Source organism: Gekko japonicus, unplaced genomic scaffold, assembly GCF_001447785.1.
Source record: "Gekko japonicus isolate JY-2015 unplaced genomic scaffold, Gekko_japonicus_V1.1 scaffold1353, whole genome shotgun sequence".
NCBI classification, from domain to species: Eukaryota; Metazoa; Chordata; class Lepidosauria; order Squamata; family Gekkonidae; genus Gekko; species Gekko japonicus.
This window is the reverse complement of record NW_015164710.1, coordinates 146875-170758: the sequence shown is the minus strand read 5'-3', so window position 1 is coordinate 170758 and position 23884 is coordinate 146875. Positions and strand designations below refer to the sequence as shown.

The window sequence follows — 23884 nt, the reverse complement described above, 5'->3', positions numbered from 1 at the left end:
GCCATAAACCAATGGCCAGGGGCAATGTTCCCTCTAAGCTACGGAGTCTTGTGAGCAAAAACTCTACTTTGTGAGCTACTGGCACTAAAGTTGTGAGCAAGTGATTTGGCTACTGCATAAATCAGTTTGCTCTAGAGCCATATTTCCCGAGCTAAGAGAAAAATGTGTGAGCCGGAGGCTAAAAAACTGTGAGCTAGCTCACACTAACTCAGCTTAGAAGGAACACTGCCCAGGGGGAACTGGCAACCCTATGGGTCTCCCTTTGGTGGAGTAATCTACCAATTAAAGGTTACGACCATAATTACTTAAAACAACCATGATCGAATCACTCCAGTAAGTACAGCAATACCCCACTTTTCTTCCCGATGGGAACCAAAGCGGCTTACACTACTGTTCTCCCTTCCTCCCTATTGTCCTTTCAACAACAACTCCAGAGGTAGATTAGGCTGATGGAGAGACTCGGCCCAGTAGGTCAGCCCGATAAAGGTATATGCTCACCCTATGAGATTTTAAGAACGCTACTAAGGACAGCACCCCCGTCCGGATGACCCAGGCTAGCCTGATCTGGCCGACCTCAAAAGCTAAGTAGGGGTGGCCCTGGTTAGCCCTTGGATGGGAGATCACCAAGGAAGTTCAGGGGTGCTATGCAGAAGCAAACCAGTTCTGAACATCTCTTGCCCTGGTGGTACTTAACACCACACACACTACAGGAGCCTGGTAAACATACACTGAGCACTGAAACTAGCCGAAAGGGGAAGGCTTGGTATTAGAAACATCTGTTGCCATAAACAAGTCTCAAAAACTTGTAGTGTGCTAGGATAGAAAAGTGTGAATGGGTCTCCATCAGATCTATGCAAGTCAGATATTCTGCCTCCTTCATTGACTCACAGGTGCATTTGAGAGTCTCTATCCGAACTCTTTTCTTTCTGAGTTAGTGACTGAGCTGCTTGAGATCTCTCTCTCCATTCTCTGTTCATCTTTGGAATGGTAAAGAAAATCAAATGGAGCCCTAATCATCTTTCTTGCAGTGGAACTTCATTTATGGCCAGGGTCCAGCCTACCTGAGGGACCACCTTGCCCCACATGTTCCCCCAAGAGCACTACGGTTGGGGGCCCAAAATTTGTAGGTCATCCTGGGTCCCAAGGACGCCAAACTAGCTGCGACCAGGGCCAGGGCTTTTTCGGTGGTGGCTCCTACCTGGTGGAACGAGCTCCCGGGGGAGATCCAGGCCCTGCGGGACTTTGTGCAGAACACAAATGCATCATCTAGGGCTTCACCTAACGCACCTAATGCATCATCTAGGGCTTCACCTAACACCTTGCACCGTGGAAAGGCTGCTGTTGCTAGCTTAGATTTGGATTAGAGGTCCACTGCTTGAGCCAAAAACTCCATCTGACCATCACACCGAACTGTGAAAAGAAACTCCTAGCAGAACACAAACGGCTTTGCTGCTAGAGCATGCAGACACCATAAGGCAGTGCCGAAGCAATAAGTATAGCGAGGCTAACAAGCATGGGGGGGAGGGGGATAGTTCTAGGGTTCCCAAGTACCTACCAGAGATCCAGCAGGGGACACATGCTTCCCCGCCGGAAGATTCTTGCTTGGAACACAGGCACTGCACTATTCCGGCGCCCAGACATGACGTAGGCACATAGCTGGGCGACGCTCTGGTAATGGGACTGGAAACTCGATGGTACCATCGAGTTTCCAGCCCTATTGCTACAGCGTGGCCCGGCTACGTGCCTACGACACGTCTGGGCGACGGAATAGTGCAGCGCCCGTGTTTTCCCCGTGGGAATGGTCCCGCGAAGAACTATACATCCCCCGCCGAATTAAGGTAAGTACTTGGGAGCCCTGGATAGTTCTCAAGCCCACCTGATCTCCAAACACCCCACCAACCTCCCTTCCAAACTGGTTCAGCATTTCAGCAGGAGCTGCTTGGAATCCACTGACTCCATGAGGGGAGGTTATTCGGACAGCTTCCAACAGATGAGCATAACAAAGGAACCATGATTGGTAGCCTCCAACCCTGGCTAAGGTAAGAAAGGATAGGTAGGGATATTGGAGCTAACTGCCTTGAGGGAGGGGGGAAAGGGGGTCATGGAGGGAAAGGGGTGGGAGGAAACTGGCATTCTGGGAGACCTGAATGAGTGGAATATGTCTAGCCTAAAGGGGGGGGGTCTCACTCTCCCCTGATCCAGGGGGGGAAAACCCACTCCAAGGACCTTACAAGGTCAAGAAATGAAGACCTGCTTTAACCTGCCTCGCTTAATTCATCAAAAGAAGGAAACTCTTAGCTACCTAGGCCTGAAGAAATTTTCCAAACCATAAGCCTAGAGCTGGGGTCCCCATCTTTTTTGAGCCTGTGGACATATATTTGGAATGGTGGGCGCAGCTACAAAATGGCTGCCACTAAATGGCTGCTGCAAAAGGTGGAATCAGCCACAAAATGGCTGCTGCAGCATACCTTCAGTCACACATTGAGGATCCGTGCGGTGTGGTGGCAGGTGCTGTTAAAGCAACATTTTAAAAAAATCTGCACAGCCAATCAAATCTCCAGTGTCCAATCAGAAGCCTTGCTGGGCAAAAGCCCCACCTGGCCCCACCTACTTCCTAAAAACAGTTGTCAGGTGCTAGGAAAGGAATCTGAGGGCACCATGATGCCCACAAGCATAACGTTGGGAACCACTCGCCTGCAGTATGAGGGGAAGGCTGCCTCCTCTGGTCAGTAAGCAGAGCTGACATCTAGGAGGACCTTCCCCACTGACAGGAAATGAGTCAGTTTGGTTCCGCTTCCTGAGGCGGAAGAATTATCTCTTTCCTGCCTGCTGCCGTGGAACTAAACAAGGACAGGTCTACAGTATCTTCTGAAAAGATGTAGGCACAGCCTCACACTGCAAGTAAAGCCTCTCCTTTCAAGAGAAGTTAAAATACCAAAGAGTAACCAGCCCTTCTGAGTTCCCTGGTTACAATCATGGCAACCAGATAAACTTGGTAACCACCTTTGTGATTCATTGTGCTGTTTATATTATACATTTCTTCACTGTAACCCAACAAACTCCCCTTCATCTATGGCCTTTTAATCTTGAGGCTACCCTGCTGACTTGTAATAGTAATCTTCAGGAATAAGTAAGCTGGGGCTGGAATTAATTTCTTTTTACGAGCAGCTGATATCAATGCAAAATTATTTCTAAAATCTGGGAAATCTCAAGATTCACGCTAAAAGACAAGATGACAGGAGAGAAGAAAAGTCAACCGAAAGGGCACTAAAAAGCAAAAAGAATGCCAAAAGCCCATCTACACTTTGTGTAAAGCTGATCTCCGTAGGTGTGAGATTGATGACTAAATCATGAATACGCTCATTTCTAACAGCCACCTTTGCATTTAACATTAGTTTATTTGCAACAGATTGCAAACCACTTTACACAAACCATTCTGATTGTTAACAAGTCATTTCTGTCACTTGCTTGATTCATGACAACATTACGCAAATGTGATCTTTGTTCTTTTACCAAGGAACCCTGTTTTATTTAAACCAGGAAACAAAACGCTTTAGGGGAAAGTCCAGTTTTCCTCTTATTCTTGGTGACAAGCACTATTTCTGCTCAAGTGACTCTCAGAATTCCCTCCTCTCCTTCCAGAGATGTTGGAGAGGTGCCGTTTGTAAGGAGCCGGCTTTGCAAGAATATCCCTGCACAGGCAAAGCTGTTTTATCTTATGACAATGATGGTTTATTTTTAAAAGGCTTTAAAATGAAACTCATTCGTGTGAACTACATATTTATGTCTCATCTCAATTGTTAGTCTTGTGCGAGCTGGCTCGCTGCCAGTACCTTCACATTGCATTTCTATTTATTTCCTCTATTAGTAAAACATATCCAGACTGAAAGCTGCACTCAAAGTTTAGAAGGATTTGCCAAGATGCGTTGGCTTCAATGGCTACGTACTTTGCCTGATGAGTGCTTGTACATGTTGGGCACCACATACTGAGGTCCATCAAAAAGTTCAGCACAACCTGCCAACTACAAGGTGTGGACCGTGTACGAGCCTGTTTTAAACAATGGCTGTCATCAGCAAGAGAGGCCCAATGCACACACACATCCACAGGTCATTCAACCCTATGATATGTTCTTTTTTTCTTGATATTTTGCATGCGTGCATGTGTGCCTGGAAGTCATGGCGACCTCTGGCGACTCCTACTGGGGCATCGAGGACATTCATAGGAGTGGCTTGATAGCCTGCCTCTGCCTTCCAGTCCTGGCATTCTCTGGAGGTCTCCCATCCAAATACTTGCCAGGGCTGGCCCTGCTTAGCTTCCGAGATCTTACAAGATCGGGCTTGCCTGGCCTATCCAGGTCAGGGCAACCCTATGATATTTTCTGAACACAATACTGTTATTAGTCATCCCTGTCTCTCTCCTCCTTTAAATTCCCATGGCTGAGGATTCACCCTTGGCTCTCCCAGAGTTGGGGAACAAACAGATTTAAATGTTTTTGTCACATTCTCTCATTAAATTTGTGTCTGCCAGGGAACCGACAGAGCTCCTCAATAATCTCCAACACTTGAAGTTCTTGGGGAACCACAAGGGGCCGTTCCCTTGTAAACAACTGCCCACGTATTCTGACATAAACTAAAAATGTGAAAAGAGTAAAATGACATAGGCATTTACATACACTCCCAGTGCAAAAAGCAAACTCAAACTTTCAGAAAAAGAATATGATACATGCTCCCTCTAAGCTGTGAAGTCTTGTGGGGAAAAATCCTTCTTTGTGAGCTACTGGCATTAAAGTTGTGAGGGAGCGATTTGGCTACTGCATAAATTAGTTTGCTCTGGAGCCATCCTTCCTGAGCTAAGACAAAAATGTATGAACTGGAGGCTAAAAATCTGTGAGCTAGCTCACACTAACTCCACTTAGAGGGAACACTGGCCATCAGGGAATATAAGACTTCTGAATAAATATTTAAATCCTCTTCTGGTTCAGCATCTTCTGCACTTGGAAAGCTAGCATGCCATGATTAAGCTCAAAACTTCGTCTGCTCTTTTTCCATATACAGAGCTGGGTTTTTTACATGAGCCCTAGAACTTTCCTTTCAGGGGTCAAGCCACCAGAAGAGACAAAGAATGAAAGCAGAAGGAGCCAACTGTGGTAGTGATATAGCTTATGTCAGCATATTGAGAAAGCCCCAACTAAAAGATACTGAGAAGTTCCTCAAAGACAAAGTCTTGCATGGAATATTCATCTATTTATTTATTTGCTCCCCTTATACCCCTCAGTTCTCCCCAATGGGGATCAAAAGGAACTTACATCATTCTAAGTGTGTGACTGGCCCAAGGTCACCCAGCAAGCTTCCACAGCAGAGTGGGGACTTGAACCAAGGTCTCCAAAATCCTAATCTGACATTCTAACCACTATACCACAATGGCTCTCTGAGCAAGAGTGTCATTTTCCAGAGCTGTATAGTGCTGTCTTTCTTAAAATGAAGATGGGTCGCCGTATTAGTCTGTAGCAGTACAAAAGAGCAAGAGTCCAGTAGCACCTTAAAAGACTAACAAAATATGTGGCAAGGAAGGAGCTTTTGTGAGTCACTGCTGAAGACGTGAGCGGTGGCTCATGAACGCTCATACCCTGCCACATATTTTGTTAGTCTCTTAAGGTCCTACTGGGCTCTTGCCCTTTTCTTAAAACGTTTATTTCATGCATTAATTAGACAATATCAAGGTATGATAAATATCAAAACTAAGACAGGTTTATCTTATTGAATATTGCTCCATACATCGCAATATTGATTTCCGCACACTGAGACAATTTAGATTTTTCTCTTTTTTTAGCAAAGATACAACTTAATTGTAGTAAATCAATCTTTAAAATGCCGCAGACACTCCTTAATTGGAACAGAAGATAATGCCCTCGATATCTCCAAGGTAGCTGGTTTTAACATCCCAAAGCTGTGAGAAGGATATTATGTCATGGAATGTTAAAAAAGAGTATATTGGTCTATAGCACTACAAAATGTACAAAAATAATAACTGGGAAGGAAAATCTATACATATATATATACATACATATATCGGGCGATTCATCTGAGCCATCTGGACAGTCCTTCTCTCCATCACATCTCCAGCCCTTGGATATGCATGTGATTTGATCTTTGCACGCGAACTGTTTCGGGCTACATGTCTTCGGTGCTAGATGGGGAAAGGGGAAAAAAACAACAACCCAAGATTAATTTCTTCCACAAGACATGCCATTAAATGTAATTTTAAAGCCAGCTACTTAACAAGCGAACTATCTCTGACTATGGCACCAGGCTCATTCATATTCACTACAATTCAAGAAAGTGTAGGATTAAAACCCAATGTATTAATTATAGCAATGCAGTCAATATCCAGAATGCAAAACAGATTTTAAAGACCATTTAACTCAAATAATTTATTCCTTAAAAGCCCATGGCAATTTTTTTCCCATTTATATGCAAACAAGCAAGCTAAAAAAAAAAAAACCCAAATAAGAACAAAGTGGGAATGTTTTAAACCGTGAAGATATAGCCCGCCTGCCTCAGGAAAGGAATCACGCATTTCAACAGATTAATTGGTAAACTGGGAACAGACCAATGAGAGCTTCAACTCCGACCCTCTTACAATGGTGGCCACTGTATTTCCTCCTGGGAATTAAATCAAGCCTATTTTTAAACGTTTGTTCTAGATGTCTGATTGAACACCCATTTGACACGGGCAGCATCCCAAGTGCTATAGGTGGGAGGAAATTCATCCCACCTTTAAGTCCCACATTAAAACCACTGCTAGTATGCCTGCTGAAAGGGGAACGTAAGCAGGATCGGGAGCCCAACTCTGTTTAACTACTGATATTTTCCAAGTGGTAGCTAGATTTTGTTTTCCGAGGGACACTGCATGTTTCAGAACAGCCTGTATTAAAGTGGTCATGGTTGCCAGCTCCAGGTTGGGAAATACCTGAAAGTTTGGGGGTGGAGACTGAGGAGGGTGGGGTTTGGGGAGGGGAGAGATCCCAGAGGGTATAATGCCACAGAGTCCACCTTCCAAAGCAGCCATTTTCTCCAGGGGAACTCAACTCTGTCCATTGAAATGTGTGTCATGTTAAGGTAAATCCCAGTACAAAATGACAGCAGAGCAGGCATTACATGTGTAGTTAAAAAAAAAAAAATCACGGAGAGGAAAACTCTCAAAAACCTTCAAATAATAATCCATCTAGAGGAAGACTGGACCCTCATGCCTTTTTTCTCCCAGTCTGATAACCAGAAATTACCTCCAGGTCCATTTTCATTTGATTCAACTATATATTAATGGGAGGACAAGTTAATGTTTGCTAAACATATCAGGCAGTTACCAAATCAGTCCTTACAGTGCAATCCTGTGTAGACTTACTCCAGACCAATCCCACTCAAAACAACAAACTAGCAGTGTAATCCTAAATAATGTTACACCCCTTCTAACCATGTTGACTTCAATGGACTTAGAAGGGTGTCACTCTGCTTAGAGTTGCACTGTTGGTGTCTCTAACGCATTCCAAGAGTACCAAGAAAGGAGAGACTAGATAATTTCAAAAGACGGAAAATGATTATAAGGAACTGCTTTCCCATGTAATGGACAATTGATCAAGCTCCTACCAGATTCAAACACACACCAATCATATCTATGGGTAGGATAAATAATCTAAACTATCAATGCTTCCAAATTCAGTGAGGACAAAGTTCAACCAAGTAGGCTCCCAGACTAATCGCTCACAACCCAACCTAGGACCAGATACACTGAGCAACATGGCTGCCCCCATGCCAATAGGCAAGTATATGAAGACTTCCGACTATAACAGTCCTCTAAAAGGGGATATTTCCATATCAAAGCAAACAATATGGTTCCCAAAGACTTGGCCGATCACTTGTAGATATGATAAAAGTTACTGTTAACCACATAGGAAGAAGGATTTACAGAGATGCTTACACAGGATCACAGATGTAACAGCAACCATACTGCTCAGGGAATTTGTAAAGAAGGTCTGAAGTATTCTTCACACTATATATCATTAACCTATGGAATTCAATATCAGAAGCTCCCAACTAGCAGATGTTTTTTTAAAAATAAAGGAATAAGCAAATTAATGGAGAATAAATCTATTAATTGCTATCAATAGCCATTATCAATGGCTCTGTCTTTAAAAGTAATATATTTCTGATGTAGTAGACAATGGGGACAAGAGGAGTTTCCAGAGGTCTATGGCAAGACAGTTTTGGAGATATGCCATGAAGCTTGGCTTGATCCTAATGATAACTCTTGTATTCACAGGGCAAACAGCAGATCCACAAAAGACCTTTGAAATACAGCTCCATCCTGGTTTATTAAACAGTCAAATCTAGAGTATTTTAGATATTTCACTGACCGTCCAAATTTTATATGATGCAATTACATAAGTGCTCGCTAATCCAAGTCTGCCTATTTTGGAACACCACTGGTTACTGTTATTATTAAGTCCTTCCCTCATTCTTAATTAACTGCTTTATTCACGTTCTTTCTTTATAATGTGTTATCACTGTTATTGTTGTTACTGTTATCTATAAACATTGCTAAAATTAGTGTTAAGTGATTTCTTAAAAAATAAAGCAAAAGTGTTAAGTTTTCTAGGACAATGGTAACAGCGCTCGGCAAGCGAGGCATTAATTAATTCACACCACGTCTCCGGCAGCTAGGGTCTATTCTTCAAAGAGGACATTCTACATGATGCAGCTGCTATCTGCTAATTGCTGCCCATCTTCAATGCCTTGGAGCTTTGTCCAATCGGCACACGTGCAAAATGAATAGCGACGAGAGCCAAGAAGTCAATGCCATTAGTACTGAACTGAGGAACTGTGCTACAAAAGAGCAATAAAACTGGAAATCTGAAAGGGCGCAAATGGATTCGGGATGGGACGGGGAGGGTTTTTGCTCGGCAGGGATTACGTTCCTGTGAAGTCTGATCCAGAAAACTGAACCACAAGAAGTAAGTTAGCAGGTAATTTGCCTACAACGCTGCCATCAAATCACCATTTCTGACGCCCTCCCCTACCAAGCCTAGGGGATAGGGACCCAGCCACCTGGATTAAAGTAATGTACGGCTTCATTCTAAATACATTAGACTTAGAGGCAAGTCCCAATTAAAGACAGTGCGATTTACTTTCCAATTACAAGGACTTAGAATTGAGGGGGGTGGAGGAAGAGTCCCATGGCTTTCAAACGCTTCGGCTTAATCAAGCTGCCGATTGGACAGTAAACCTGACAACCGAGTGAATGCCAGCACTGAGAAATCCCTCCGCAAACAACTCATAAGTGGATAACCCAAGGAGTCTGGAGAGAAGATCTGAAATGGTGCCTACTGAGGACGCAGCAGCTGCAGATCAGCTCAAGAGAGTTATAAAGGCAGGCAAAGCTCTAGCTTATCTGTTAATATAATTGGATATTCTTGTTAAACCATCCCTGCAGCTGACCCCTGGGACCTGACACGCAGACACAAAAGGCATTCCTCTCCCCTGTGGCCTGCCTTCTCCCTTCAAGAAGCCTTCTGGTCCTCCCCCACCCCCCACTTTAATCTCACCCCTGTCAAAGTGCTTTGGAGAAACTCATGCCTTTTGCTGGATGTACAGAGCCTGTCACAGGGACTATATCCTCCAAGGCCTCAAAACTGACGAAGCATGGCCTCCCGCTGAACAGCACCATGGGGGACCGGCCTCCTGCAGCATCACCTGTCTCTCTGCTTCATCTTTTGAAAAGCAACAGCTTCCTTCGCCACAGTCAGGCTGGCTCCCCCGAACACCACCTGCCTTTTATTGGTGGTGGAAAGTGCCATCGAGTCACAGCCGACTTATGGTGACGATCACTCGTCGGGTTTTCGAGGCAAGAGACAACCAGATATGGTTTGCCATTGCCTGCTTCGGCATAGTAACCCTGACCTTCCTTGGTGGTCTCTCATCCATGTACAAACCAAGGAAGATGCTCCTTGGCTTCTGAGATCTGACAAGACTGGGCTCGCCTGGGCCACCCCGGACAGGTCCCACCTTTTATTAGTAAAGGCAAAGGTTTTCCTTGCTCGAAAGCCAGTCGAATCCGACTCTAGGGGGCGGTGCTCATCTCCATTTCCCAGCCAGCACTGTCTGAAGACGTTTCCATGGTCATGTGGCCGGCACGGTCATGTGGCTGAGGCACATGGAACACTGTTATCTTCCCACCAAAGCGGTACCTATTCATCTTGCTTTCGAACTGCTAGGTTGGCAGGAACTGGGGCCAGAGACGGGAGCTCACTCAATCCCGCAGCACTGCCGAACTACCGCCCTTCCGGTCTGCAGCTCAGCGTCTTAACCTCTGAGCCACCACAGCCACCACCTTTTATTAGGCACAACCAAATGGTGCACAATAGTGTATGAGCTTTTGCTCACTAAAGCTCTTTATCGGGCTAGATGTTACCCCTGAATTATTTTACCATGGTTTAAAAGAGAGTTCTGGAGAACTTGAAATTTCGCATACCGCTATGCAGAATTTCACTGGTCCTCATAAAAGATAGTATGTGGATTGTGGTCTGGTTTTCTGGATTTTACTTTGAGACAGACATGGGAGTGAACGAATTCTGGGTCCTCAGAAGTTGGATTTGCTCTGCACATACTAAAATCACAGCCCTGGCAGGAGACCTCAGACTGGAGCTCAAAGTCTAAGTGCCCAGAAGGTGAATGAACTTCCATTTCAAAATGCCAGTTCTGGGAATCAGAGTTCAATATCTGCTCCCCCAGAGTCCCTAATCAGCAAAATCATGAAAATAGTCTCTCTCTCTCTCTCTCTCTCTCTCTCTCTCTCTCTCTCTCTCTCTCTCTCTCTCTCTCTCTCTCTCCCTCTCCCTCTCTCCCTCTCTCCCTCTCTCTCCCCTCTCCCCCCCCCTCAAAATAACAGCCCAAAAAGCCCAACTTAGCCCAGGCTAGTCAGAGTTTGGGAGCTAAGCAGGGTCGGCCGCAGCCGGTGCTTAGTTGGAAGACCACCAAGGAAGGCCAGAATTGCTATGCAGAGGGTGTCAGTGGCAAACCACCTCTGTTTGTCTCTTGTTGCCCGGAATGCCCTGTGAATGGGGTCACCATGCATCAAATGCAACATGACCACATATTCTTCTTCTTTTGTCAAAATCTGGTCTCGAGATCAAGCTGGGAAGTAGTGGCCAGGGGGAGAAAAGAAATTGTGAGGGGGAAATGGTTGGGTGAGAAAGCAGCTCCTCTATCATCTGGGAGAAGGAGAGAATACCGTAAACCACTTTGGGGAGAAAAATGAAGTATAAACAAAGTAAATATCCTAAGTAAATAAAAAATAGTGATGGTGATGTGAGATGGGAGGGTTCAAAAAGAACAAATTATGTGGCATGTAAAGGTAAAGGTAATGGTTCCCTTGCTCGAAAGCCAGTCGAGTCCGACTCTAGGGGTGCGGTGCTCATCTCCGTTTCAAAGCCGAAGAGCCAGCGCTGTCTGAAGACGTTTCCATGGTCATGTGGCCGGCATGACTAAACACCAAGGCACACGGAACGCTGTTACCTTCCCACCGAAGTGGTCCCTATTTATCTACTTACAATTTCTTGCTTTCGAACTGCTAGGTTGGCAGGAGCTGGAACTAGAGACGGGAGCTCACTCCGTCATGCGGCACACTCGGGTCTCGAACTGCTGAACTACCGACCTTCCACAGCCTGCAGTTCAGTGTCTTAACCACTTGAGCCACCGCAGCTCATGTGGCATGAGGTTACACCAAAACAGAACACCTTCGAGGGTTCCACGTAGCTTAGCCACCATCACTATACACAGAGTTGCCAAGAAGGCAATCCCAATTCCCAAAAACAGAATAAGATTAGTTCCTGCCTCTTACAGGTAAGACACAGACATCTGACTGATTATGCCAGTAAAGGTTTAGAGGTCAAGAGAACGATCTGTCTGCTTTCACTGAGAGTACAGGGTAAATCACAGGAAAACAGTTACTAACAACATGAGGATTCCTTCCTGAAAGAAGGAATATACTGGAAAGGGAAGCAAAGGGTTCATGGGACATCCAAACCCACACTAGCATTCTGATGTGGTACAGTACCAGGAAGTTGTGTGGGTTTTTTTGGGGGGTGGGGTTTTTTTTGGGGGGGGGGTTTGCCATCAAGTCCAGCTGACTGACAGAAATGCTGTAGGGTTTTCAGGGCAAGAGATGTTCAGAGAAGTTTTGCCGTTGCCTGCCTCTTCGTAGTGACCCTGATATTTCTTGGTGGCCTCCCATACAAATATTGACCAGAGCCAACCCTGCTTAGCTTCGAGCTGTCCTGGGCTATCCAAGACAAGGCAGGAAGGTTTTAGCAGATGGTTTTCCTGGCCTCATGCATTTCATTTTCCAGAGTACTCCTCTGAATGATGCCCATGTTGAAATACCAGCAGAAACTTAAGGGTCTCGTAACTGACTTCACAGTGCATATTCGCACATACACTATATATTCTCTAATATCCAGAGATGGTGCCACGGCCAAGCTGGTTACAGAGTGTAAATGGAAGAAAACAACAACCCCAGCACCCCCAGAATTCAGACAATTATATTCTGTCCTATATATCTTATATATGCGAGAGTTGAACAATAAGGAATGCCAAGCTCCGAAGAATGGATGCGTTTGAATTATGGAGCTGGAGAAGACTCTTGAGAGTACCTTGAACTGCAAGGAGATCAAATCAATCAATCCTAAAGGAAATCAAACTTGACTGTTTCCTGGAAGGACAGATACTGAAGCTGAAGCTCAAATACTTTGGCCACCAAATGGGAAGGGAGCACTCGCTGGAGAAGACCCTGATGCTGGGAAAGATTGAAGGTAACAGAAGAAGGGGATGGCAAAGGATGAGATGGTTAGACAGTGTTATCAAGGCAACGAACATGAAATTGAGCAAACTCCAGAGGATGGCAGAAGTGGCCTGGCGTAATGTGGTCCATGGGGTTGCGAAGAGTCGGACTTGACTGTGCGACTGAACAATAACAACAAAAATAACTTTATTAGCACTGAAGACCCCAAGATTGGTTGTCCTTGTTCATACCAAGGCTGCTCTGAAAGGAGTGGCTCAGGATTTCATGGATACCTTGAAAAACATGGGACTCTCCCAGAACATTCTGGTACCTTCACATACAGCACATCATATGCTTGATTGGGTTTTCTCTAAGGACATGGTTTTGTAAAAGGTGAATTTTCCACTCTGCCTTTGTCATAGACAGACCGCTAGCTGGTGAGATCTGACTTATGGACAATCTGAATCTCCAGAAGGGTAGTCCACTCCAGGAGGGAGGTCCTCCTTAGGAAGATGATGCATCCAGAGGGTTTCCCAAAGTCCCTTTCCAGTGACCACGTTGATCCATGCTCTGATCACAACCAAAACAGATTACTTTAATGCACTCTCTCCATGGGGCTGTCTTTGAAAATAGTCCAAAAACTTCAATTGGTACAAACTGCACCAGCTAAGTTATTGTCCACACCGGGTTAAAGGATCATATCATCCCTGTGCTAAAAGATCTGGACTGGATATCCAGTACTCGTTCTCACTTTTAAGGCCCTAAACAACTTGGGGCCACCAGAGTGCCTGAAGGATCGTCTCCTTCTGTACTCTCCATGGGGCTGTCTTTGAAAATAGTCCAAAAGCTTCAATTGGTACAAAGTGCACCAGTTAAGTTACTGTCCACACTAGGTTAAAGGATCATATCATCCCTGTGCTGAAAGATCTGGACTGGCTATCCAGTACTCGTTCTCACTTCTAAGGCCCTAAACAACTTGGGGCCAGAGTGCCTGAAGGATCGTCTCCTCCTGTACTCTTCAGTCTGCTGGTTAAGATCTGCCTCCTAAGCCCTTCTCTCTGTGTGTCTCTACCTTCAAAGGTGAGGCAGATGGCGAATTCAGACAAAGCATTTGTTGTGGTGGCCCCCTGCCTTCAGAATGTGCTCCCCCCCCCAAAAAAAACAAAAAAACAACTCACCTAGAGCCTATAGTATGTTTTATGGTCCAGGTCACAAGTTTCTTTTTACCAGGCTTTTAAATTAGGGGGATCAAATTGCCAACATTCGCTGGATTATGGAGAAAGCAAGAGAGTACCAGAAAAACATCTACTTCTGCTTCATTGACTATGCTAAAGCCTTTGACTGTGTGGATCACAACAAACTATGGCAGGTCCTTAAAGAGATGACAAACTATGGCAGGTCCTTAAAGAGATGGGAGTACCAGACCACCTCACATGTCTCTTGAGAAACCTGTATAAGGGCCAAGAAGCGACAGTTAGAACCGGATACGGAACAACTGATTGGTTCAGCATAGGAAAAGGAGTACAACAAGGATGTATATTGTCACCTTGCTTATTTAATATATATGCAGAGTACATCATGCGAAATGCTGGCCTGGATGAATCACAAGCGGGAATTAAGATTGCTGGGGAAAAGATCAACAACCTCAGATATGCAGACGATACCACTCTAATGGCAGAAAGTGAAGAGGACCTAAAGAGCCTCCTGCTCAGGGTAAAAGAGGAGAGCGCAAAAGTGGGCTTGAAGCTCAACATCAAAAAAACTAAGATCATGGCATCCGGCCCCATCACTCCTTGGCAAATAGAAGGGGAAGTCGTGGAAGTAGTGACAGACTTCACGTTCCTGGGAACCCAGATCACCGCAGACTGTGACAGCAGCCATGAAATTAAAAGACGCCTGCTCCTTGGGAGGAAAGCGATGGTGAACCTAAACAGCATGACAAAAAGTAGAGACATCACCCTGCCAACAAAAGTCCGCATGGTCAATGCAATGGTATTCCCAGTAGTCATGTATGGCTGCGAGAGTTGGACTATAAGGAAGGCCAAGTGCCAAAGAATAGATTCTTTTGAACTATGGTGCTGGAGAAGACTCTTGAGAGTCCCTTGGACTGCAAGAAGATCAAATCAGTCAATCCTAAAAGAAATCAACCCGGACTGTTCCCTGGAAGGCCAGATAATGAAACTGAAGCTCAGATACTTTGGCCACCCAATGAAAAGGGAGCACTCCCTGGAGAAGACCCTGATGCTGGGAAAGATTGAAGGTCAAAGAAGACGGGGACAGCAAAGGATGAGATGGTTAGACAGTGTCATAGATGGAACAAACATGAAATTGAGCAAACTTCAGAGGACAGCGGACGACAGGAAGGCCTGGCGGGATCTGGTCCATGGGGTCACGGAGAGTCGGACTCGACGGTGCAACTGAACAACAACAAAAAACCTTTTTAAGCCATTTTATGGTCTGCTTCTGGCCTGAAATCTAGTTTATGTGTTGCTGGTTTTGTGTTTATATTAATGATTTATGATTATTTTATTTCTAAGCTGCTTCAAGCAGGACTGCTGACAGGCAGCATAAAAACCTCCTGGATAAATGAATAGATACATATATATCATTCCCTTCCCTTTGTATAAAAAAGTAGAATTTTTAGAACGATTTTTAAATCGTCCCAGGAAGAAGAGTAGGTTCGTGATGATACAGCAACTAGCCAATCTGCCTATTCGGCAGTAGAACTCTCACAGCAGTACACTTGTACACATCCTAGGCCTCAGGCTATCAGATTCGAGTCCTTGACACATTTATTGTTTGTTTGTATAAACATTTTTATCCTCCACTCTTAGCCATGCCACTCCTAAGGCCACAAGTGGGTGCCTCTTGGGTAATCACTACAGGAATGGAGAACATAATGAATCAGAACAACCCTTAAGCTACTTGTTAAACAGCCAAACAGTAAATAGCCAATGTTTGGATAGTAAGCCTGAAGTAATTCTCAATGCGGGGGAGGTGGAGGGGTTGGAATCCCATGCACTTGGCTGTTTGGGACCAAGAAATCTGACGCTAGTACCTAAGGATTTTGAAATAATTATTCAGTTCTGCATGGAGGTGTTACCTAAAAAAAATTAACATGTTCTTAAAAGTTTTAGACTTGGGCCCTGAGAATCTGAAATATTTTCTCTAGCTTTGGTCAAACAACGTTCCGTGGCAAACACCTTTCCGTATCCTTCACAACTGAAACAGATCTCCCATCATGCATTTTGGCAGAAGCTGCAGCGCCAATTGCTTTCAGGGATCAATGCAACCAAACACGTCTGCTTTGCAAGGGGGAAAAGTGATATAAGGCTCCCCGCAGTACGTTAGTAAAAAACATAAAACATCTTAGGAATGCATGAATGTGTCAAGATAGATGTCAAGATAGATCATGAGAGAAGGTGACATTTGTGAGAAGACTCTCCATGATGAATCAAGGCTTTTGTTGATGCTGCTTTAAAAAAAAAAAGTATGTAAAAGCAGATGTGTCAGCCAAAACCCATCCTCTATACAGACTTCGATGAGTTCCCAACTTCGGGAAGGGAAAGAAAGGGCCCTTCATGCTTTTATATAAAGTCCAGTTCAGTTCACCGGGGAAGGGTACAGCTGCAAGGCCTGCCATCTTCAAACGCTTCTCTCTTTAACGGTCAGGAAGTTCAAGTGCCAACGTGCTAAAAATAAAAACAAAAAGCAGGCAGCGATTCTAGCAGAAGAAAAAAGATCCCCCTCTCCCCCCCTCTCTCTCTGAGCATGGCCTGTTTTCTCATTGTTCTCAGGTCTACGGGGAAGAGGGCCAATTCCAATGAGAAAATGAAAGACGGTATTAGATCACATCAGGGTGCTGCAGTCCTCTCCTCTCTCCCTTAGGAAAACTCTGTGTGCCAGAGCTGAAAGGGAATAACAGGGGCACATCGCCTCAGGAGTTACCCCTGGCGGTCCCATTGACTTTCACATAAAGCATCCAAATACTGACCAGAGACAGAACTCTGGCATCAAACGGGACATCCCTGAGTCTGCCCATAGATCACACACCTCTGAACTATCATTTCTTTGGTTTTTAATGAACGTTTCTAACAGGCAGCCACAAGTTCCCAACCCTGGAGACTCTGAAAAGACTCAACCGTGCTTTTCCTAAACATGTCTAGCTCTTTTCCAAAGTGGCTGCTGTGGACTTTTGGGTACCTGTGTGCACATACAGAGATTTGGTCGCGGGGCTGTTTCTTACAGGCCTGCCCGTCATGAGGCTGCACTTAGTAAGGAGGCTGCGACAGGATGCAAGCAAAACAAACCAACAAAAAACTAGTCGGGGATCTGGCAAATGGAGTATGAATGGGTAGTGATGGGGGAAAAACCCCAACACTCTGGATTTAACACCTTTAGAGCTAATTCACACACTGTACTAGCCAGCCTACGCTTTTACCACTGCTCATGAAAGTGGTCTACTAGATGAAAGTTAAACAAAGTAGTAGTTCCTCTTTCATGTTTAGAAAAATAGCATCCTGAGGCTCAAACTACAGGGTATCTGGAGTTCAAAGAGGTGGAAGTTTCTCTATAGTTCTGTCTGTCTGTCTATCCTAAGCAATTGGAGCCTGGGAAAACTGCAAGATGGGATGGAGGAAAGACGGGTGGAGAAAAGGTACTTCATCCTTTCCCCTCTGGTTATTTTTCAGCCCAAAAGCAGCCTGCTTTTTCACCTACGTAAGAAGAAAAAAACCCCACAGCATTTCTTTTCTTGCAAATTTTTTTATTTTCCAAAACTACAAGAAAATAAGGAAAGGAAAACTATAAACTACAGGAGAAAGTAAAGATAAACCACTAAAAACCCAAGAGGTGGGGGTCATATAATGATTACAATAAAGAGAAGAGCAACAAGGGGAGCGATGATGAAACACTTACTGGAGGAGACTTGGATTCGGAAGGTGGGGCGGCTGCTCCCAAGCAAGGATATCGATTGAGGGAAAGAAGAGGCAACTGAGATGCCAATTTTCTCTGAAGTCTGGTCTTGTTTCTTAAAGCGTTCTTTGTTTTGTTTCTTACTAAGTCAGAATACCTGGATTTGAAATTTTTAAGCGACCTTAACGATCACATTCAGTGTAACAAACTAATCTTTATTATTATTTAAAGCCCCACAGGTTTTCCATAGACCGCTCAGGGGAGGGGAGAGGGGAAGAGGCAGAGATGGATCGCAAAGCTCAGAGAAAAGTCTTGAACTTTTATAGTTAAATAAATTTTAGTGAATTGTATTTATTGTATTTTATATTATTCTGTACTGTTTTAATGTTTTAACTTGAGCATTCGTGCCCCTTGTGAGCTACCCTGAGCCTTCGGGGAGGGCGGGGTATAAATTCAAAGATAAATAAAATAAATAAATAAAAATCCTTTTTTTTGTTTCGACAGTCGAAAGAGAGGAGAAGAGATGGACAAGATGGAAGAGGCTGAGCAAAAACCTGTAGGCCCAGAACGAGTTGAAGAAGGTATGGGGTAAGCTCACCAACCAAAGCAAAAGCTCATCTGTGCCCCACTCCTGTAGGCATGTGTGATGGGAGTTCTCGCCCATGGCACAGGGGAAATCCTTGCTCAGCTTGTATGTTTACTACTTGGAGCTGGTGCAGGTGCCCTATTTCCCACAAGTGTGATGCACAGAGACAACAACAAAGGTATAGACCAATTTCCCACAAGCCGCTGCTCCACCCTCCCGCTTCCCTTTTTATTTATTTATTTATTTATAATTTCAACTTATAGCCCGCCCTCCCCGCAATGCAGGCTCAGGGCGGCTCACAAATAGGCATGCGCCAACACATAAAACAGTTAAAACCATAAAAACCATAATTACAAAATTACAACATGTTAAGTGCTCTAGATGTTCTAAAACGAAGACTTTCATCAAGATGGCATGTCATAGATAGTATATCCACTCAGTGTTATCAGCTCCACGTGGCGCTGTCGTTCTCCTTTCCCAGGGCCAGTTAATCATGATGGTACGATAGTGGCCCAATTTTGCCCCAATTACATTAGTCAATTTCCTACTATTTGCTGCACGGCCACATTTTGCCCCGCAGCTTCGCCCAATTTCCCCAGCGTCTACTCAATCCTCAAAAAACAGGATCGAGTAGATGCGGGGAGAAATCAGGCAAAGCTGTGGGGCAAAATGTGGCCATGCAGCAAATAGTGGGAAATTGACTAATGGAATCAGGGCAAAGCAAAGTGCGAGGGCGGAGCAGCAGCTTGTGGGAAACTGGTCTATATTTTTGTTGTTGTCTCTGTGCATCACACTTGTGGGAAATAGGGCACCTGCACCATCTCCAACCAGTAAACTTACAACCTTGTGGGAAATCAGTCACAGAGTTTCTGTATCTTCTCCCTAGCTTGCGAAAATGTCCCGCATGTTGACACAGAGAATTATCAGGGTGAGTTTGTGATTTAATTTTTTTAAAACTCACAGCACTCCTTGTCTATTCACACAAGGAGATCACTCTCCTAAGCCGCTGTATGCACGAGCTGGACAACAGATACAAAGTCTGAACGAGCTCCTAGAGCACATGTGTTGTATGTACGTTCCCGCCATTTGACAAACTACGGAGCATGAGATCACTTCCTTTTTGCCCTCTCTCTTTGTGATTTATATCTAGATCATTTAAAAAGTCACAAGATCTGACAAGGTGAGCCTTCCTCTGACTCAGGAGGAAGCTTTTAGCTCAGTTGCACTAGGGAAGATTAAGGCCAACAGCACAGTACCTTCTGACAGTTATGCTTCTAGTTCAAGCACTGGCCATGCACAGCAATGATCGTGGATTGGGAGCCCCCCATTCTGTGTCTTGACCCAGATGCTCTGATGTCACACAAAGGAATGCTTGCCTCCATTATGGAGTCTTCTGGGGAATCTCTTTTTTTAATATTGTTAATAACTTCTGACGATCCCTGGCAGCTTCCTTGGTCCTATCCACATTTGATAGCAATGACATAATAAATCTAAACTTTAACCTATTAGTAGTCACGTTATTCGTTTTCACTGTTGACATGAAAGCATATAGCCATAAACTAATATTTTATTAATCATAGAACCATAGAGTTGGAAGGGAGCTCCAGGGTCATCTAGCCCAACCCCCTGCACAATGCAGGAAATTCACAAATACCTCCCCACACACACCTAGTGAGTAGTAACCCATTTCATGCCCAGAAGATGAAAAAAAAAATCAGGATAAATCAAGGAAATCTGTCAAATAATTTGGGATCATATTCTTTACACACAGAAATATTTACCAACTTTCACCTGTGCAGAGGCAATCTATGAATGCTGTTGAGTCATAACTAATCAGCAGAAAACCCGCACATTCGGGATCCTGTTGTGACTTCAGACATTTCATTGTATACAAATCATTAGCTATACAATTTTATGTTAATCTTAACTTACCACTTATATTTTTTTAAAAATATGCAAACTATTGTGCATGTGTGACATTTAGATGCAATCAACTCATTTCTGTAGATTTTATTATCAATGGTTATGCATTTCTACTATGATTTATGTGATTAATGCATGGATTAGATATGTAGATTTCTTTATTTTTTTAATTACATTTGAAGAAAATCTCTGGTGTGTTTAACATACGACAGAGAGTTGTTTGGCCTCAGCACTACTTTTAAGCGCATATTTTCCCACCCCATTAGAAAATCTTCAGTACTGGTTCAGTGCTTCCCTGCATGAGTCTTCATACATAGGATACCAAAAGTTGCACTGATTGTTGTAAAATGTTGTTCAGAAGGAAAGCAACTTGCTGAGGAGGAACTGGAATGTGTTTAACTATATCCAAACCCCCAGTAACAGCAGAAATAGCAGGATCCATGCCTAATTTAAATATCTCCCTGTGGCAGGGTCCCAGTGGAAAAAAAATGTATATATGTCTGTGTATGTATTTCCAATTGCTCCCTCTGGCAGGTAGTGCTCTACATGTTTCCCCTTTATTTAATTACTTACTTAAAACAATTTTAATCCCTTACTCTTAGCTTAGCTCTCCACAAAGACCCAAAGGGAAACTAAGACAATAAATGCAATTAAAATCACGATGTAGTAATAAAACTGCTATTTAGGACCAACAATAAAGTCCAACAACAGGGAAAAGCCCCAAAACACACACACACACACACACATACACACGAAAAGCAAACTATTCCACCAAAGATGGGGGGACAGGTCCACCTGGCACCTGAAGCTAGTAGGACAGGGCACCAAGCACACAGCTGTGGAGAGAGAGAAAGTGCCTAAATGATGGGCCACCACAGAAAAGGGCTACCCAAATCCCTTTCTAGTAGGAATACTTACACAGAAGGGCCTCCACAAAGTGACAGGAGTGAGTGGTACTTCAGATACTGTGGTTCCAATACTGTGGTTCCAAATCATTCAAGGCTTTAAAGACAATAACCAGCACTTTGAATTGTGCTTGGAAGCAAATGAGCAGCCAGTGCGATTCTCATAATAGTACTACCTACGGCTATAGCCAGTTAGCAGACTCTCTGATGTATTTTGAACTACTTGAAGCTTCCAAACAGCCTTCAAGGTCAGCTCCATGTAAAGAACATTGCAACAGACAGATCCAGATAAGACCAAAGCTGGCTGCATGTGATAAGGAAAGGACACAGTTGACTCACCAACCAAAGCTGGGCAAAGGCAGAGGAGAACTGTGTCACCATCTGACTGTGGTTCATGGCAATTTCCATCAACCAGAAAAGCCACATTTACTTCCATCCCTGGCATGAGGCCTCAGGGAAGCTCACAGCTTTCCCATTCCTTGGGTGTTGGCTCCTTCAAGGTGGAGACCACCTGCCAACCAGAAGCTCCACTGAACAAGGGCCTTGCCCACTCTCCTGGATCATGGGGAATGTTGGCATCTCAAAGAGCCACCGGTGGCTCCTAAGCCACTGAGCAAATATAACTTATGGATAAGTATTCTCAGGCTGTGAATCTGGTCCTTGAAGAGGAATGGCACCCAGCCTACAACATAATGACTCAGTAATCTGCAGTAGTATAAAAAAAAAGCACCCCAGCTTTAACTGGACTGAAATTCAGCTTATTTATTCTCATTCAGACCAAAATCACTTCCACATGCCAATTCAGAACATGAAGATAGAACCATGAGAGGCCCCACAGCACAGGTTTGAGCATTTCAAGTATCTCCCAAAACTACCTTCTGGCATCAAGTGGAAAGATAGGATTGGAACCACCAGTGTTCCCAGTATCCAAGCAAACTAGAAAGGTATCATAGCTGAAGACATCAAAAGGTTTATCAACATGATCACACTGTCCCATATCTGTCTCTTGGCAAGGGTCATCCATCAAGGTGACTAAGCCAAGCCTAAAGCTGAACTGAAACGTATCCAGATCAGGTCCCCAGCCTCTTTGAGCCTTGTGGGCACCTCTGAAGTTCTAACACATCGTGGTGGATGCAGGCACAAAATGGCTGCCACAGCATACCTTCAGTCACACAGTAAAGATCCTTGTGTTGTGGTGACAGTTGCTGTCCAAGCAATATTTTTGAAAATCTGCACAGCCGGTTAAATCTCCACTGGCAAGTCAGAAAAGCCCCCAACCTGCCCCTTCCCATCTTCCAAAAACTCTTGGCAGGCACCAGAAGTACCCCAGGCACCACTCTCTGGTCTATATAATCATTTAAGAAAGCAAGTTGTTGGCCACGCTTGAACAACTTGCCCATAAAAGGGATATTTGCCTGTGCCCAATAGTTATTCAAATCTTTGCAGTCCAAAAAAGGCATTTAAGGGCACTAGCCCTGTAACACACAACAATAAGAATAACAAAAGGCAAACATCCACCAAGACAGAATTGCTCCAAAGTGCAATGCAGCATACTCCTCCGAGGACAACCTTCTGCCTGCCCTGCAGGAAGGAAGACATTGCGATATTGATTCCTGTTCTTCACTGCCATTCCATCTCATTAGGGCACATGGGGAATCAAAGTTCTATAAACATGCTTTAAAAAAAAAAACCTACTCAATTTCCTGCCTTAAGCATCTTGAAATTTTAAATGTGCACTATGAGGGATGAATCATCTCAACACAAGCAGATAGAGAGCTGCCTTAAGCAGCCAGAAATTCGGGAAAACTAGTGACTTAACAAAAAAAAAAAAGTTAGGGATTCATTCTGCTGAGATACACTGCCCTCAGGATTACCTCTCTGAAGATTCTCTTCTTTTCCTCTACCTCTGGATGCAATCCTAAAGACACTTTTTTGGGAGCAAATCCACTGAACAACATGGGACTTGCTGAACAAAGTTTGAGTCCAGTGGCACCTTTACGACCAACAAAGTTTTATTCTAGGTATAAATATCTGAAGAAGTGTGCGTGCACGCAAAAGCTTATACCTTGAATAAAACTTGGTTGGTCTTAAGGGAGTCGCTGGACTCAAACTTTGTTCTGCTGCTTCAGACCAATGCGGCTACCCCACCTGAATCTATCTTAATGGGGCTTACTGTTGAGTAAGGTCAAAGAAGACGGGGACGGCAAAGGGTGAGATGGTTAGACAGTGTCATAGATGCAACGAACATGAAATTGAGCCAACTTCAGAGGACGGCGGAAGACCAGAAGGCCTGGCGGGAGCTGGTCCATGGGGTCGCGAAGAGTCGGACTCGACTGTGCGACTGAACAACAACAACAAACCAGCTTAGTCTTTTCCCCTCAAATGGGTCCAATTGCAAATATGCCCAGTTTTACAGACTCAAGCCCAGTAAGAAGGAAGTTAACCCTAGCTACATCTCACACAGGAGCTGCGGTGGCTCAAGTGGTTAAGACGCTGAACTGCAGGCTGTGGAAGGTCGGTAGTTCAGCAGTTCGAAACCCAAGTGTGCCGCATGATGGAGTGAGCTCCCATCTCTAGTTCCAGCTCCTGCCAACCTAGCAGTTCGAAAGCAAGACATTGCAAGTAGATAAATAGGTACCACTTCAGTGGGAAGGTAACAGTGTTCCGTGCGCCTTGGTGTTTAGTCATGCCGGCCACATGACCACGGAAACGTCTTCGGACAGC

The 23884-nt window shown here is 44.4% G+C and overlaps 1 protein-coding gene across 1 annotated transcript in view; it reads right to left on the bottom strand.

Moving 5' to 3' along the window:
* The window catches only part of LRP1 (LDL receptor related protein 1), a 491602-nt gene that overhangs the window by 349670 nt on the left and 118048 nt on the right, over nucleotides 1-23884 (bottom strand). Inside the window, exon 4 of the mRNA XM_015409543.1 lies at nucleotides 6065-6187. Within this exon, the coding sequence (XP_015265029.1) occupies nucleotides 6065-6187 (123 nt within the window). The remainder of the gene's footprint in view (nucleotides 1-6064; nucleotides 6188-23884) is intronic.